Genomic DNA, 14,695 nt, shown 5'->3' with positions numbered 1-14,695 from the left:
GCACCCCCCTCGTCTCCGATCCCTCTACTGTTGCTTTCGCCATTCCACGTAACACCAACACGGAGGGAGTAGAAGCACCTCGTGCAACGCGCAGTGCGACTGATGTGCTTCGCGACACATTTGACAACGTTGCACCTCATGGACTTAAAAAATGTAGGTTGGCATGCGCCCCTCATGTTCGCACGCAACGCCTTTTCGCTTGGATCGCAATCGTGCGGACTCCTCCCCCCCCCCGCACACATCACCTCACCTCACCCCCGCTTGCCCTCATCCTGCACGTGCCACCACCACTCAACCTTTCCTCAACCCTTTCTTTCCTCCTCCCCTCTCAAAAAAAAACGAAAGGTACATTACCCCGTCCTCCGTATATCATCATCAAACGCCCTTCTCCGCCATCTGCAGCAGATGGCGCTTGTCATCTCGGACGAAGCCACACGGGAGGCCGAGAGAATTCTTGCCTGCAGCAACAGCTTCGAGGTTCTCGAGCTGAGTCCTAGCAACTGCACAAAGGAAATGGTGCTGGAGCAGTACGAGGCGAAGGTGTCGCTCTTCAAAGGGCTGTTTCGGAACAAACTAGCAATGCAGGCGAAGGCCAAACTTGGCAACGCCAAAGTGCGCCTTGCAGACGCGCAACTGCGAGAGAAGGAGGCCGCAGCTCTCAAGGTGCTGCAGAGCGATGCCCACAAAAACTACGCTGAGCTGCAGGCGCTAGAGGTCCGCACGCGCGTTCTGGAGATGCGGGCCGCCACCGTTCAAGGCGAGGCGGCGTAGAGACTCATCACGACTGCAACACAAGCTCTTCTGTCCCTCTGTAGAAAGAAAGAGTAAAAAAAAACGGAAATGTGTACAGGACAGCGCGCCAAAGGTAACGGAGGCAACGCCCATTTTTGTATGTTTTCACCGTGCTACCTCATGATGAAATGGAGTGTCGCTGCGCAACAGCGAAGCTGCCCTCGCCCAACCTCGGCCTATCCTTGGCCGTTTTACCATAGGAAGCCCTTCTCTCTCCGCTCTGCGAGCACCGCTGCTATTTTCTCTTTACCTCCGCCTCACATCCGCCTTCTGGATTTCTTCTTGTGAAGTCGCGCGCGTTTCCTTTCACCGCCTCGGCACGCAACATTGCCACCTCTTTCGGTGCCTCAACGCTGCACAGTTGACATCGTTGCTTGTTTCTCTCTCAAGACTCGCGCAGACTACTTCATTCTGAGTGCTCCAGACGTTTGCCGCTTTACACCCTTTTCGATTGGTGAGTTGAAGGTAATGCACCGAGTTTTTCTCGTGCGCTCCTCTGATGCGATGGCGACGACTACCTCAACGGACTCTGATGTGGACTGCAATCACGGAGTGTGGGATGCGGCCACGCTCACCTGTGACTGCGATGCTGGCTGGTGCACCGACTGGTTAAACCAAGACGTGCTCGGCGGCAACTATGTCTACTGCAACAGCCAAGCGTCAACGCCGCCACCTAGTAACTCCAGCGCCACCACTACATCGTTCTTGGCAGACAAGAGTACCCTGATCATTATCGTGGCCCTTGCTGTTGTGTTGGCTGCGCTGTGCGGGATAGTCGTATTTTACTGCTACAGGAAGAAACGACGACGCGCTAAGGAAGAGGCGAAGGGGGCGGAAATCGTGGCGGCAGCAAATGAGGAAGCGCGACGACAAGAGGCGCTGCAACTGCAGCAGATGCAGGTGCAGGTGCAGGAGGAGGCAGCACTCCAACAGCAGCTGTGGGCCGCGCAGTTAGAGGCGCAGCGCCGAAATCAAGCACTGCTAAACCATCTCGTGAGCATGAGTACCATGCCAGCCGCCTCAAACTCACAGCTCTCCGCATCATCGCGACATCATCGGCGGCACTGGCATGAGATGCTTCCGCGACATCAGGGTGAGGTAGCCTACGCGTGCGACGCCGACTATGAGGGCGGCAACTCGTTGGCAGAAACCTTTGATGGATGGGGTTCACAGGAACCGTTCGTGCAGTGCCCTAGTTCCTACCGCCGCGGCGCCCCGCTGTCCGCCACAGATGGCTACAACAACTACCCCGACATTTTGCCCTCGTACTACACGGCTACGACAACGGAAGCACCGCGAAGAGAAGTAAACTCTCCTCCCCCGTATGCGCAGCTCGCCTTTCGCCATCCACCATTTTGAGACCGTGCTAGCGTACTCTTCCTCGATGCACACAAAAAGCTTTTGTGCGCCGGCTACCCCGCTGCTTTTATTGCTTCGTCCTGCTGCGCTTCTTCTTTGTTTCCGTCTCCCTTCCTCCCGCGCCACCTTTCATGTGCGACTCAGCCCGCTCCTTCTTTTTTGTTTGGTGCAGTCTCTGCCAAGAAAGCTGCGCCACGTGTTACTACAGTGCTGCATTGTGTTTCGACGGCACCGGTGGCCTTCTTTTTTTTTTTATTATTCGTCAGTGCTGAAACTGGAAAGCATACAAAGAGGCTACTGGCTGATGCTGTCTGCTGATACCCCATCTTTATTCTTTCTTTTTCGATTGTTGCATCCCTGATGGTGGGAGACACCTCAGCATGGTATCCAGGGTTCAGCGCCCCCATTCTGTGTGGAAGGAAGTCAAGCAGCCCCCTCCCCTTTCGATCCCCTGCGAAGTGCCGAGCCACTTCTCGTGGTGAAAGGGCCAAGCACCTACGGCGAGGGGAAGTCAGTGCAATTCATCGCTACTGGCGCCGGCAGTCAGGTCCTGGATGGCGTTGCGTTGGAGCGGCCCGCGGCAGCCAATATGCTCGGGCCATTCATGTGACAGGCGAGGTGGCATCGTGATTCCGACGCATCCCACCCGGCCCTCACTGCCCACTGGTGCGGGGAGCCTGAGCCACGCCGAGGGTGATGCACCAGGTGGCGACCGGCATGATTGGGGAGCGGCTCTGAGGCGACCCGCGGGGCGGCCTGGGTAGACTGTGAGGCAGCCGCCGTGCTTTGATAACTGGGCCGGTGCGTTGCTGTAACACCTGTGTACACGGCTGCTCTGGACCACGCTGGTGGGGGCCTATGCCAGGCTGGGGATAGGGTGAACTTGAGCTCACTTTCCATGGCAGAGAACGGACACGTTGAAAGGTGAATAAAAATGAAGTGCTCTGCGCCTTTTCTCCTGCTCCTGTTGAGTGTCTTGTGGTTTCAGTCTTGTCTCGACTTTATTCGACTTACTTCAACTGTTGTCTTTTTTATTGCTTTGTGTGCGTATGCTGAGTCTTTGTTTTCTTGCGTTCAGTGTCCTTTTCATTGTACTTCGTAGTGTCTCTTCCTCTGCTTCTGGTGCCACACATTGCGGGACTCAGATATGGGATTGTTCGTCGGCTTGGTGTGTGTATTCGTTAATATTTCCGTCTATGCTCAGCTGCGGCGCGGTAGAGAAACCACCCGCCCCGAGATGTTCTTTCGTTTTCGGGTTTGTGAGTGCCCCCTCCCCTCTTGATTCTGCAGCGGGGCTTCGCTGCCAACCTGCGGAGCATGCGCAGTCTCCAGGATATGCCACTACGATGGCGCATGCACACGCCAGTATGGGCATCTTTGCCGCCTTTCAACTGCCGCTAAGATTGTTTTGCTGTGTTCTTTCTTTGATTTGCCTTGCGGTCGTCTTGCGACGCTTCTGTGTCCGCACCTCCGCTTCCCCAGCTGCTCCTTCTTTCCTGCCACATACTTCATGTTTTTGCTTTCACACTTATGCACGCATACGTGGTGCTTTTCGGTGATGGAGCGCTACCCCCTACACATGCTAGTTCGATGGTTGGTGACATGACGTCTTTTTGCTGCCTTTCTTTTTTGTGTGTGTGTGTGCGTATTCGTTAGTGTGTGTGGGTGTGTCGCCCTCTCTTTATCCTACTTTGCCTCTCCATATACACGTACGCGAACCAGACGAAGACGCGCACTGTCTTCTTTTCTGTTTCACGTCTCTAGCACGCCGCTTTCTCTCCTGTACCTCCGCATTCTTTTGCAGTTTCTTCTGTATCCTTTCCTTCTTTAGTTTTTGTTTCTCTCTCTCTCGTGCTTCCTTCTTTCCCTCTCGGTCCTGGTCCTGATTGGCTTATGCCTCAAACGGGTGGTTGGCGCGTAAAGCTACTCCGTTGCGTAATTCCTCTTCACATGTGTGTCACACGCACAATCGGCGACAGCCCGCTTGGAAGGAAAGACATATCGCAGCGAGGAAAGACGTACATGCAAGAGGAGGCAAAGCGTCGATTTTCCGCGAAGCTCCGTCGTTCTCGGTGCCCAAGACACCTGGCAGCACGAACTGCTTGCTCGAATACTGGCGCGATGGCTGTTTTGGGGCATGCGCTCGCAGATCTTGCCTGCACGTGACAGTGCACGAGAGACGAGGACGGTGAGCTGCACCTCCTCTCTTTTCTCTCACTCCACGGTTGAAACAGCGCAGAGCGTGCACAGATGTGCATCTCTCTGCGCCTGACTTCTGCCCAGCTACTCCTTTTTCTGCCCTTGTCCTCTGCCCCGCTCTCGTTCTCTTGCTTTTGGCCTGCGTTCTTGCACACTCATCGAAGTCAGCTCCTTCTCTGTCACAACCCTGCACTCTGTCTCACACACACCAAAGACTCTGTTTAGAAACATACACTACGCACCCACCGACCACGCATCCCCACCGCAACTACTCTCTTTTAAGTGTAGTTACGACGTGTCTTACACTCCTTTCCTCCCCCTACTAAACACCTTTTTCGCAGCCATGCAGCAGAGCCTCATCCCCGGCCACAATAACAACCGCCACCTGACCTATGACGAGGTGGAGAACAACATCGGTGGGCTGCCGGTGACGGACAACCGCATCCAGGACCTGTTCGACTCCCTGGACGTGGACCACAGCGGCACCGTTTCGGTGGAGGTGGTGAAGAGGTTCTACATGGGCCTCGAGCACTACGGTGTGGACCTCTCTGATAAGGAGCTTGATGAAATGGTGCGCAAGTACGCCGCGACTCACGATGAATCCCTGAGCTACGAGGAGTTCGCGTGCTTCGTGCTCAGCCTTGCGCAGTGGTAAAAGAAACAAGATGACCCTTCACGTGCAACAGGCATTAGGAGGGATGAAGTGGGTGTGGAGAGGCCATGAGCCCGTGTTGCTGCCTGCGTGGGCATGTGCTGGTGTGCTTCTCAGCACTATGTAATATGTATATATATATATATGCGCATATTGCTTTTTGAAGCTTTTTGTGCCTTGTCACTTGATGCACGTTTGCCGGAGCAGAGCCCTCTCGCCGCCCGCCCTCATTTTCCTCTTACTCGGTCTGCTTCGCAGGGCAACTTGTCTCCTTCTTTCTATTCCTCATCCTCCTCGATTCTTCTATCTGATGTATTCTAGGTGTGCGTTGCTTGCTCTCCTTACCTTCCCTTTCTTGCCACTATCTTTTTTCCCGGCCCTTCCCTCCCTACCCGTCCCCATTCGCTCGAGGCAGAGAAAGAAGACGTGGAGGGTACGCCGTGCCGCATGCAAGTTACCAAACACGCACCTACACACACTGACCGCCACCAGATCACACGCTTTTCTCTCTTTGAAGGGCAAAAAGGGGGCATTTTTTCTTTTTCTGTATACATACAGACGTGTGACATGCACCCAGTCCATCAGAGTGACACCCCAACCCCTTTCATCATCTTTTCATTTTGTGTGCGTGTGTGTGACCGAAAGGGAGAGAGGGAAAAAAAAGACACACACACACACACAAAAAGCACATCACCGACCTGTCTTTTCGCTTCTATCATCTGTATATATGCACGCTCGATGGATAGCGTACTTTCTTCTTGCTTTCCTTCCCTTTTTTTTTCGCGTGTGTGCCTGTGTGTATGTGTATGCACGCGCGTGTGCTTGTTTATTTTTCTCCTTGTGTGATGCTTGTGTCTTCTCTGCCTTTCTTCTTCCCTTTTCGCCGTGTATGTGTCTCGCCTGGAAACTCTGTGACGCAAACACACACAAACACACCGACGCATGCTTCTATAAATCTATGTATGCATGTATGCGTTTTGTGTGGGCGAGAGAGAAAGAGGAGGTGGGATGGCTGAAGGTAACGTATCGGCACGAGATCAAAAACAAACAGAAAAAGAAGCCACACACACACACACAGAAGCGGGAGCAGAGCAGGCGGCGCTTACGTTTGGCACGCTCTTGGGCTATTGTGTTTGTGTGTTCTGCGTCGTAAGCCGGGAACGGTTAGCGAATTGCCCGCTGGGCCCAACCGAAGATGCTCCTGGGAGTGCCAGTGTTTTGCACGACGTCCGACTCCGCACCCCTCCTGCCTCGCTTTTCTTGTGCATCAGACACACGCGTGGCGAGAGGCCTGTGAGTAGTGCCCTTCTCCTTCCCTTCTTCCAGTGCGTTTCTCCGGTGCCTGCACAAACGCAAGTGCCTGGGTGCTACAGCACCACATCAACGCACCACGCTCGTCTTCTTACGTCTACTGCACTCTCCCTCCTTCCCCCGCCTCTCCGTTTCTTTCACTTTCACCCTCGCCTTGCTTCTCTTCTCTGCGTACCCTTCTTTGCCCGCTCCTTTCATAGCTGGTTGCTACTCTTCTGCCACTGCAGCGCGCATCCTCTTGCCGTCTACCTGGCCTCGTGCGCGCGCAAGTGAGGAACGCAGTGCATTTTCATTGTGTCCCTCTGTGATGTGGCTGCAGCGCCTCAACGCTGTCGCCAATCCTGCCGTACCCGATTTTACTCCCGTCCACGTGTGCTTGCGGCTGTCTTCTCTCTGCTCCCCCTCCCCCTCCCAGACACACGCACACGCACACAAGGTGTATAGAGAGGCTCCGGGCTGCCTTTCAAGGCATCTGTGGTCTTGAGATCGCCTCTGTGGGTTCTCTTATATATACATATACACATATATACTGCTTCTCGGTATTTAAGCTCGTGAGAATGGAATGCGCCGACACTGTGCTTCTCATTGCGTCTTACTTGACGAAGAAGGAACTCATGGCGCTGAGCGGAGTCTCGCATCTGTGTCGGAAGATCGTCAGCGACTCGTTCATATCGTATGAAGAGAAGAAGTACTTGGTGTGGCCCTGCCTGAGAGACGACTACGTCGAGCTTGCTCCACCTAGTCAGATTTTGGCTCTCGGTGTTCTGGAGAAGGAGCAGAGGCTTCTGGTGCTCGTGCGCAGCGGCACAGACACATCCAACATCGACGAAATGGAATGCTACTTGTACACCCAGCTGGTGGACGACGATGGGTACGTGGCGGAGCACCAAAGGGAGCTTCCTGCTTGTTTTGCCTTTCCATCCTCGCTCGTGCATTTTAGCGGGAATCGGTACCTCCTGTGCAAAACGCGCGAAGGGGATTTGCACGTTTTTGACTGCCTTATCGAGACCATGATTGAGGTGCCGGTCGGGACAGACGGCTTTTACGCGTCTCCAGACGGCGATCACTTTCTGCTCGACTACAATCGCCACGTCTTCTTCTGCACCGCCAGCGTTCACATTGCGTGCTGGTTGGAGATGACCCCAGTCGACCGCAAGCGGCATGAGGGCACCTACAACGCAGCGTCGAACCTGCCGCCGTCCGCCCTCGTAGCGACCCACCTGCGCGCGCAGATTGTGCCGCTGTCTGATCCCTTCAGCAGCTGCGGTAACAGCACTAGCGGCAGCGCCCCCGCGCACGTGGATACGACCCACCCGGCGCCACCCTTGCACTTTTACCTGGGCACAAGCAGCGCTGCCTGGCGAACATTTTGGATGGGCAGCAGCTCTGCTCTGTGCGCCAATGAAGACGGCGTGAGTCTGCTCAAGATCAATAACTACCCTGAAATGGTCGCGGAACGACTGACCTCTCTTTCTTCCTCGTGCTCGGACTTTGTGGACAGAAGCTGCGGAGACGTTTACGGCACCCCATGCGAGGATAGTGACGAGTACGCCGTGATGAACTGCCGAGAAGTGCGGTTGCACACAGTGAGCTACTGGCCAATGCGGTGTTCGACAACCGAGGTGCGGGCCATCGACCTGAATTCCATTGTCCCGAGTCTCGCAACTATCAAGAGCGTCCGCATCGCCGTGAGCCGCGTCACGTATCTCATCTACATGCAACACCAAGACCTGGACAGGGTGCTGCTGCTCTCCTCAGATCTCACGCTGACGCGGTGGATCTCGATTGGGCGTCCATCGTGCTATGTGCTGTGGCGTCAGCAGGTATCGCTCGTCACAGCGAGCCTCTCGGACGGCGCTGGCGACAACTACCATCCGCTCGTGGAGGCGGTGGAGGGCGGACTCGGCTGCGTTTACACGTTTGGGGTGCGACTGCCCGAAGGCTCGTCTACAGGCGCGGCGGATCCGTTTGTGACGGCCGTGGACGGCGGCGCCGGCCCCGCTGGAGCAGGCCGCTTCTTGATGCTACCGCAGTCCTTCACAGGCGTAGAGGCGCTCTCCTGGATGGCGTTCGGTGTCGTGTCCTCCTCGCTGCTATGGACGGTATCAGCGCTGTGCTACAATGGCTGGTGGTTGCACTTGCAGCTTCTTATTCGGGGGAAGGTGGCCTAGTCCTGATGTCTTCAGTTCGTTTCTGCGCGTGTCTCTGTTTTTGCTGCGGCGAGGAGGGGGCAGTAATGACATAGGGCGAGACAAAATCATTGGATGGGAGGATGGGAGAATGGGGGGAGGGGAAGGAGAAGGGTTGTGTGGAGACCCCGAGAAGCGGCGTACTTGCGGTGTCCGATACATCGCTCTCCGTTCACACACACACACACACACACATGCAGGCAATCATTGGGGAATGTCGGATGAATGCGTCCACACATACAATCCGGCACGGCTTGTATTGCAATGCAGTCTTGTGCGAAGCGATTTCCCTGCCTGCGCTCTCGCAACGCTTCGTTTCTTTCCGTTCTTGCTTGCTCACTTTCCGTTTCCCTCGAGCTCTTTGTTCTGCACGGCACTTCACCCCTGCTTTCCTTTGTGATAACATGGTCCACTGAGTACTTTGCGCGTGCTCGAACATTTTTTTTTGATTGCTCTTCACGCGCGTGTGTGTTTCTCTTTACATTCTCCTGGCCCCGTCCTCTCCGTCTGCTGTGGCTTTGATGCTGGTGACACTTCCCTCGCCATTGCCGTACTCCCCTCCCTCCTGCTTCTCTCCATTTGTGTCTTTCCGGTCGAGCGGCGGCTCACGGGCTTCCCCTGCTCTCTTCATATCCATCCAACACCACCCACACTCCGTTCCTCTTGTTTGCACTTGAGTGAGGGCCAAGTTCCTGTGGGCCCCTCTGCTGCCAGCGCATGTTGTTGCACCTGCCCTTCTCTCCTCAAGCACGCTCATATGCCCTGGCAGTATGCATATAAAGCGTACGCTATCGGTGATCCATTTGCCTCTTTTCGTTTCATGTTTGACCTGGCACGTGCTCTTATCTTCTGTTCGTGTCTGGCTTTCCGTTTTCACTTCAGCGCATACCCCCCTCCCTCCCCTCCTCCCTGTGGTGCGCGGAGTCGCTGATGTATGATGGGTGATGTTGATGTTGTGTGTCGACAGAGGAGACGCACTGACGGGCATTTAGCTCGGGCACCGAAGGCATTCACTGCTGTAATCACCGACGGAGTGAGGCAAGGACGTTTTTTGTGCTGAGTGGATAACTTGTGATGCGTGGTATCCTTTTTGTGTCTTTTGCATGACACTTTTTGCCGAATATCACCGCTGCGTCACGCATGTGAGAGGGGTTGCCTGTGAGCACAACACTGATACACTTGACAAAACGTAGAGGCAGAGACGGGGCAGGGAAGGGGAATGATACACACACACACACACACACACGCGTTCGAGCACGTGAGGAGGCTACAAGACACCATGCGGAGCTAGGTGTGTCCTCGCCCCGCAAGTGCCTGTGCTTGATGAGCTTATACCCCTGGCCGTCCGCCGAATTCGCTCGCCACGTACCTTCTCGTTTCTCTAGCCCTCTTTATCTTTTTTATTCTTTCATTTGTTGTTGCCGTTGCCCTTCCCTTTTTTACCACCTTTTTCAAAGTGTCTGCTGCTGGGGATACGACAGATGGGCTGCAGCATCATGTGCGCATGCTTCTCAACCTCCCAGAGTAGCTGTGGGTGGGTCGGTCGGCCTGTGTGTGTATGTGTGGGCGTGTGCGTGTCTGTGCGGGAACTATAGATGTGCGCTCCTTTGCCTTGATTTCGTTTTCTGCTTTCGTTCTCGCTCGCGCGCTCTCTCCCAATTCTTCCCGCCTCTTTTTTCTTGATTACACCTGCTACGATGTCCGCGTAACCGGATCATTTCTGTGATGAGTCTATCTTTAGCGCCGGGGCTTTGGGGATATCGTGTGGTTTATTCCAGTACTTCCTCCCCCTTACGACCAAGTGAAAACATAGTCGATGGTGCGCCAGAGTGGTGGTGGTGAGAGTTGCTCTGCCACCGCTACGCACACCACAACGCACGCTCCAGGGGTTGGGTGAAGTGCATAGGTTCTCGCTTTTCCTCGTGGCATCTTCATTAAGAGAATACGGTCTTCGGTGGAGGTTGCCCACACGCCCTCTTTCCCATGCTCCACTGGATTCTGTGTGTGTGTTTGCATGTATGGCTATTACAGTGAGGGCCACTAATGCTGGTCCGGTAAAGCTGTATCTCTGCACACTCCCAATGCTCTCTGCCACCCCTCACGTCTTCTCCATGCTGAGCGACCCATCTTCACATGCTTTTTGCACATGCCACCCCCCCCCCCCACACACACACACACTAAAAGCGGCGACGCATTTTTTTTTCTCCTGTTGTCGGCGCCGCCCACCGTCTCCCTCCTCAAACAAAGAAAAAACGAAACTCCATCGCGCGCATCCCTCCTCCCTCTCACATCGGCACACATACACACACAAAGAGAGAGCAAGCAGGAATGAGCATCGAGAAGATGTTTGGAACGTTCTGTGCAATGAGTGCTCTTCAGCAGCGGCGTGACGGCCTGCTCGTCCCGTCTGAGACATCGCACAGTTTTTCCTACTACCAATGGCTGGAGGTGGCGAAGGCAAAGTATGCGGACAGTCAGCCACGAGCCTGTTCCTCCCCAGGGCAACAGCGGCCGCCAGCAAAGAGGGCCAAGACGGAAGACGGCGTCAGCGACTCTGGCAGCGCGCTCGCCGACGGGCTCGCACAGCAGCTTGTCGCTTCTCTCAAGAGCCAGACGGAGTTTGCCAACTCACCGGCCGCTCTCCGTCATGCTGCCCAGGAGGAGTTTCCCATGCCGCAGGCTTCGGCGGACATGCCGGCGTTTCTTGCACTGGCCGAGGCATCCATTCGCCTGACACTCTGGACACCCGAAGACGAACGGCTGGCACAGCTGGCGGCTCGCCTCCGTCCTAACCTGCGCACGCTAGAGGAACGGGGTATAATTCGCTTCTACTACGGCTGCTTTCCGTCTCTTCAGGTGCTCATGGACCTGCTTTCGTGGCGCATCATTGTCCATCGATGGGAGCGCCTCACACCCGAGATGCGGCAGGTCGCAGTGGACGGCGTGCTGACGCTGTGCGGCTGCTTGGATAGCGTGGCAACGGAGGCGTTGCGCGCTGCTGTGCAGGAGCTTCCTGTGTCTGCAGCTTCCTCTTCCTCCGCAGACACGCTTGAGCTGAGAACGCTCGACACACTAGTTAGACACGTGAGTGCCGCTGTGCCGTTTCAGTTTGCGACCTGCCGTGACCTTGCGCCACTGTACCCGGAGCCGGCCGGGCTGTTACACGTGCCTGGAGCACCGGCGGCTTCCAGTGAGAGTGTGCTGAGGGACGAGCAGCAGTCAAGACCCGCAGATGAGAAACGATTTGACTATGATGCGGAGGTGCAGGTCGGCGAGCGGCTAGGTGTAACATGCACTCCGACCCTCACCGTGCACGCATCGGTCGAAGAAGAGTCGCCAGCCCGCCGCACGCAAGCAGCACCGGTAGCGGCGCTGCCGTCCCGCCCTATTCTCAAGGCCGCACGGCGCACCAGCGGCGGCTTACGCCCCTCCGCTGGCGTCACTCAAATCCGCCACGGGATTCCGACGAGAACGGCAAGTGGGCATATAGCTTGCATGTCGCAGTACCACGCGCGCTACGCTGACCCGGCGAAACACGCCAGCTCTGAGTGTCCTTACTGTGCCACTTGCCACCTAATGGAGATCATTTTCCGTGGCAACAAGCGCAGCTGTTTGTGGGGCCACTGGCCGACTCCACGGAAGATTAGGCTTCACCTGAAGCAGTTCCCGAAAGTGATGAAGCTCGCACAGGAGCGTTTTGCCGCGATACAGCGTGGCGTGCATCTGGCGGCGACGGACGAGGTTCCACTTTGAGCCCTGCCCTTGCTCTCCCCTTTTACTATAGGTGCTGGGTTGCTTGCTTTCGCCGATTAGATGGCTGCGATACAATGCAGCGTGCCCCACACACCTACGCAGACGAAAGAACAACATGAAAACGAAACTTACGCGACTCGACGACGGAGCTGCCTGCAGCCTCCGCTACCCCGAGTGCCGATTTCTCTTCTCCCTCTCCCCCCGTCAGCTTTACACTGGCGGATGGGTCGCGTGAGAGGTAGGAGAGGCGGATGCCACGCTGCATCGAGGCTGTTCCTCTACAATGCCGCCCACACAATCTCTTTCCAATCATCCTTGAAGTGTGTCCAGCTTCTCTCTTGCCTGCGCATCAAGCCCTGCCGTCACCGTGGCCATGAACCGCTTTCCTCATGTCCTCGAGGTTCCCTGACTGACTTTATCCTGTTTTGTGTCTCCCCTTTGTCGTCTCCGCGCATGGCGCTTTCTTCTCCGCACTCCCCCCCCCCTTTAAGTGATCCCATCACGCATGGAACATTCGAATCAACCACACGCGTTCGCATACAACCACCTTTCTCTGCTCCTCTATTCACGTGATAGCTGTATACCCCCTCTCCCCGACACACACACACACACACACACGCACGCGCGCACACGGACACAGACACAGGGTCGCTCGAAGAAGAGGAAAACAAAGGAAATGGCGGCACCGTTCGACAAGTCAAAAAATGTGGCGCAGTCTATCGATCAGCTGATTGGCCAGACGCCGGCGTTGTACCTAAACAAGCTGAACAATACCAAGGCAAAGGTTGTGCTCAAGATGGAGTGCGAAAACCCGATGGCGTCCGTGAAGGATCGCCTTGGCTTCGCCATCTACGATAAAGCGGAGAAGGAGGGCAAGCTGATCCCTGGCAAGTCTATCGTGGTCGAGTCGTCCAGTGGAAACACGGGCGTGTCGCTAGCGCACTTGGGTGCGATTCGTGGCTACAAGGTCATCATTACGATGCCCGAATCCATGTCTCTCGAGCGCCGCTGCCTGCTGCGTATCTTCGGCGCCGAGGTAATCCTCACCCCTGCCGCTCTTGGCATGAAGGGTGCCGTGGCCATGGCCAAGAAAATCGTCGCCGCTAACCCCAACGCCGTCTTGGCGGATCAGTTCGCAACCAAGTACAACGCCCTCATACACGAGGAAACCACGGGGCCTGAGATTTGGGAGCAGACGAACCACAATGTCGACTGCTTCATAGCCGGCGTTGGAACAGGTGGCACGCTGACAGGTGTGGCGCGGGCGCTAAAGAAGATGGGCAGTCATGCCCGCATCGTTGCCGTGGAGCCGACGGAGTCACCTGTGCTGTCGGGTGGAAAACCAGGCCCGCACAAAATTCAGGGCATCGGCCCGGGCTTTGTGCCAGACGTGCTCGACCGCAGTCTCATCGACGAGGTGCTTTGCGTGGCAGGTGATGATGCCATTGAGACGGCACTGAAGCTCACGCGCAGCGACGGGGTCTTCTGCGGCTTCTCTGGTGGCGCCAACGTTTACGCGGCGCTGAAGATCGCGGAGCGTCCGGAGATGGAGGGCAAGACAATTGTGACGGTCATTCCGTCCTTCGGTGAGCGCTACCTCTCCACCACGCTGTACAGGAGCGTTCGGGATGAGGTGTCGTCCCTGCCCGTAGTCGATGCCTCGGAGCTGCAGGACTGAGCTACCATCGGCAGCGCCGTCACTGCAGCCTTCGTGTGACGCGAATGTGGAGAAGGAAAGGGCCAACGCTGGAGATCCACGCCTGCATAAGCAGGAGGGATGGAGACAGAAGATACGGTGGCAGTGGGAATACGGTAGCGGAGCGCAACGCATTTCTTGATGCCTTTCAAGCCGCACACCGCCGCTGCCTTCTTTGCAGCTCCAGTATCTGTTTGAAGCGCACGTGCAGCAAGCAGAGTGGTGGGAGCGGTGACCATCGCCGGTGATCAGGAGGAGGATACCTCGCTTTCTCCTTCATTCTCTTGTCCGCCTCTTCCTTTTTTTTTTCGGTCGTGCTCCTCTGCTACCACCTCAGTCTTACTGCTTAGCGTGTGTGACGGCCACCATTTCGCGAAGGGTATATTTTATGTGTGCTCGTGGTGGTGCAATGAGGAGGTCTTGCCATCCCTCTTCTCTTCCTCTTGCTTTCGTGATATTCAGTTTTCCTCTATTATCTGTGGTACTATCACGTCCACCTACCCACCCACCCACACACCCACACACACGTACACTGGGCGAGAAAGGAAGCGAAATATATCAGCTGTCTCTTTCTCTCTCTCTCTCGTCCTTCCTCATATGTGTTTCCATCCAGCTCTGTATGCATACAGCTGATGCAGCGCACTACGTCTTGTCCCGGGTCGCTCCTCCCAACGCGCGTGAGTTTGTGTCTATATATCAGCATGCGCGCTTCTCCTTTCTTGTTTGGTTTCTTTGCTTCTCTTT

At 55.7% G+C, this 14,695-nt stretch overlaps 6 protein-coding genes across 6 annotated transcripts; all 6 read left to right on the top strand.

The window, feature by feature from the left end:
- Positions 1-405: 405 nt before the first annotated feature.
- On the top strand, positions 406-771 carry LINJ_36_3800 (conserved hypothetical protein; the record flags this gene model as incomplete). Its single annotated transcript, XM_001469617.1, has 1 exon — positions 406-771. The coding sequence occupies one exon, from the start codon at positions 406-408 to the stop codon at positions 769-771; it is 366 nt and encodes a 121-aa protein (XP_001469654.1).
- Positions 772-1,260: 489 nt separating this feature from the next.
- Positions 1,261-2,151, top strand: LINJ_36_3790 (hypothetical protein, unknown function; the record flags this gene model as incomplete). The annotated part of the gene is made up of 1 exon (XM_001469618.1): positions 1,261-2,151. One exon carries the CDS (start codon positions 1,261-1,263, stop codon positions 2,149-2,151), a length of 891 nt encoding a protein of 296 aa, XP_001469655.1.
- A 2,542-nt stretch (positions 2,152-4,693) lies between these two features.
- LINJ_36_3780 (conserved hypothetical protein) lies at positions 4,694-5,005 on the top strand (the record flags this gene model as incomplete). Its single annotated transcript, XM_001469619.1, has 1 exon — positions 4,694-5,005. The coding sequence occupies one exon, from the start codon at positions 4,694-4,696 to the stop codon at positions 5,003-5,005; it is 312 nt and encodes a 103-aa protein (XP_001469656.1).
- A 1,865-nt stretch (positions 5,006-6,870) lies between these two features.
- Positions 6,871-8,484, top strand: LINJ_36_3770 (hypothetical protein, unknown function; the record flags this gene model as incomplete). The annotated part of the gene is made up of 1 exon (XM_001469620.1): positions 6,871-8,484. One exon carries the CDS (start codon positions 6,871-6,873, stop codon positions 8,482-8,484), a length of 1,614 nt encoding a protein of 537 aa, XP_001469657.1.
- A 2,346-nt stretch (positions 8,485-10,830) lies between these two features.
- LINJ_36_3760 (conserved hypothetical protein) lies at positions 10,831-12,255 on the top strand (the record flags this gene model as incomplete). The annotated part of the gene is made up of 1 exon (XM_003392780.1): positions 10,831-12,255. One exon carries the CDS (start codon positions 10,831-10,833, stop codon positions 12,253-12,255), a length of 1,425 nt encoding a protein of 474 aa, XP_003392828.1.
- A 676-nt stretch (positions 12,256-12,931) lies between these two features.
- Positions 12,932-13,933, top strand: LINJ_36_3750 (cysteine synthase; the record flags this gene model as incomplete). The annotated part of the gene is made up of 1 exon (XM_001469621.2): positions 12,932-13,933. One exon carries the CDS (start codon positions 12,932-12,934, stop codon positions 13,931-13,933), a length of 1,002 nt encoding a protein of 333 aa, XP_001469658.2.
- Positions 13,934-14,695: the final 762 nt, after the last annotated feature.

Source organism: Leishmania infantum, chromosome 36 (genome assembly GCF_000002875.2).
Source record: "Leishmania infantum JPCM5 genome chromosome 36".
NCBI classification, from domain to species: Eukaryota; Euglenozoa; class Kinetoplastea; order Trypanosomatida; family Trypanosomatidae; genus Leishmania; species Leishmania infantum.
This window is presented reverse-complemented; position numbering and strand designations above follow the sequence as displayed.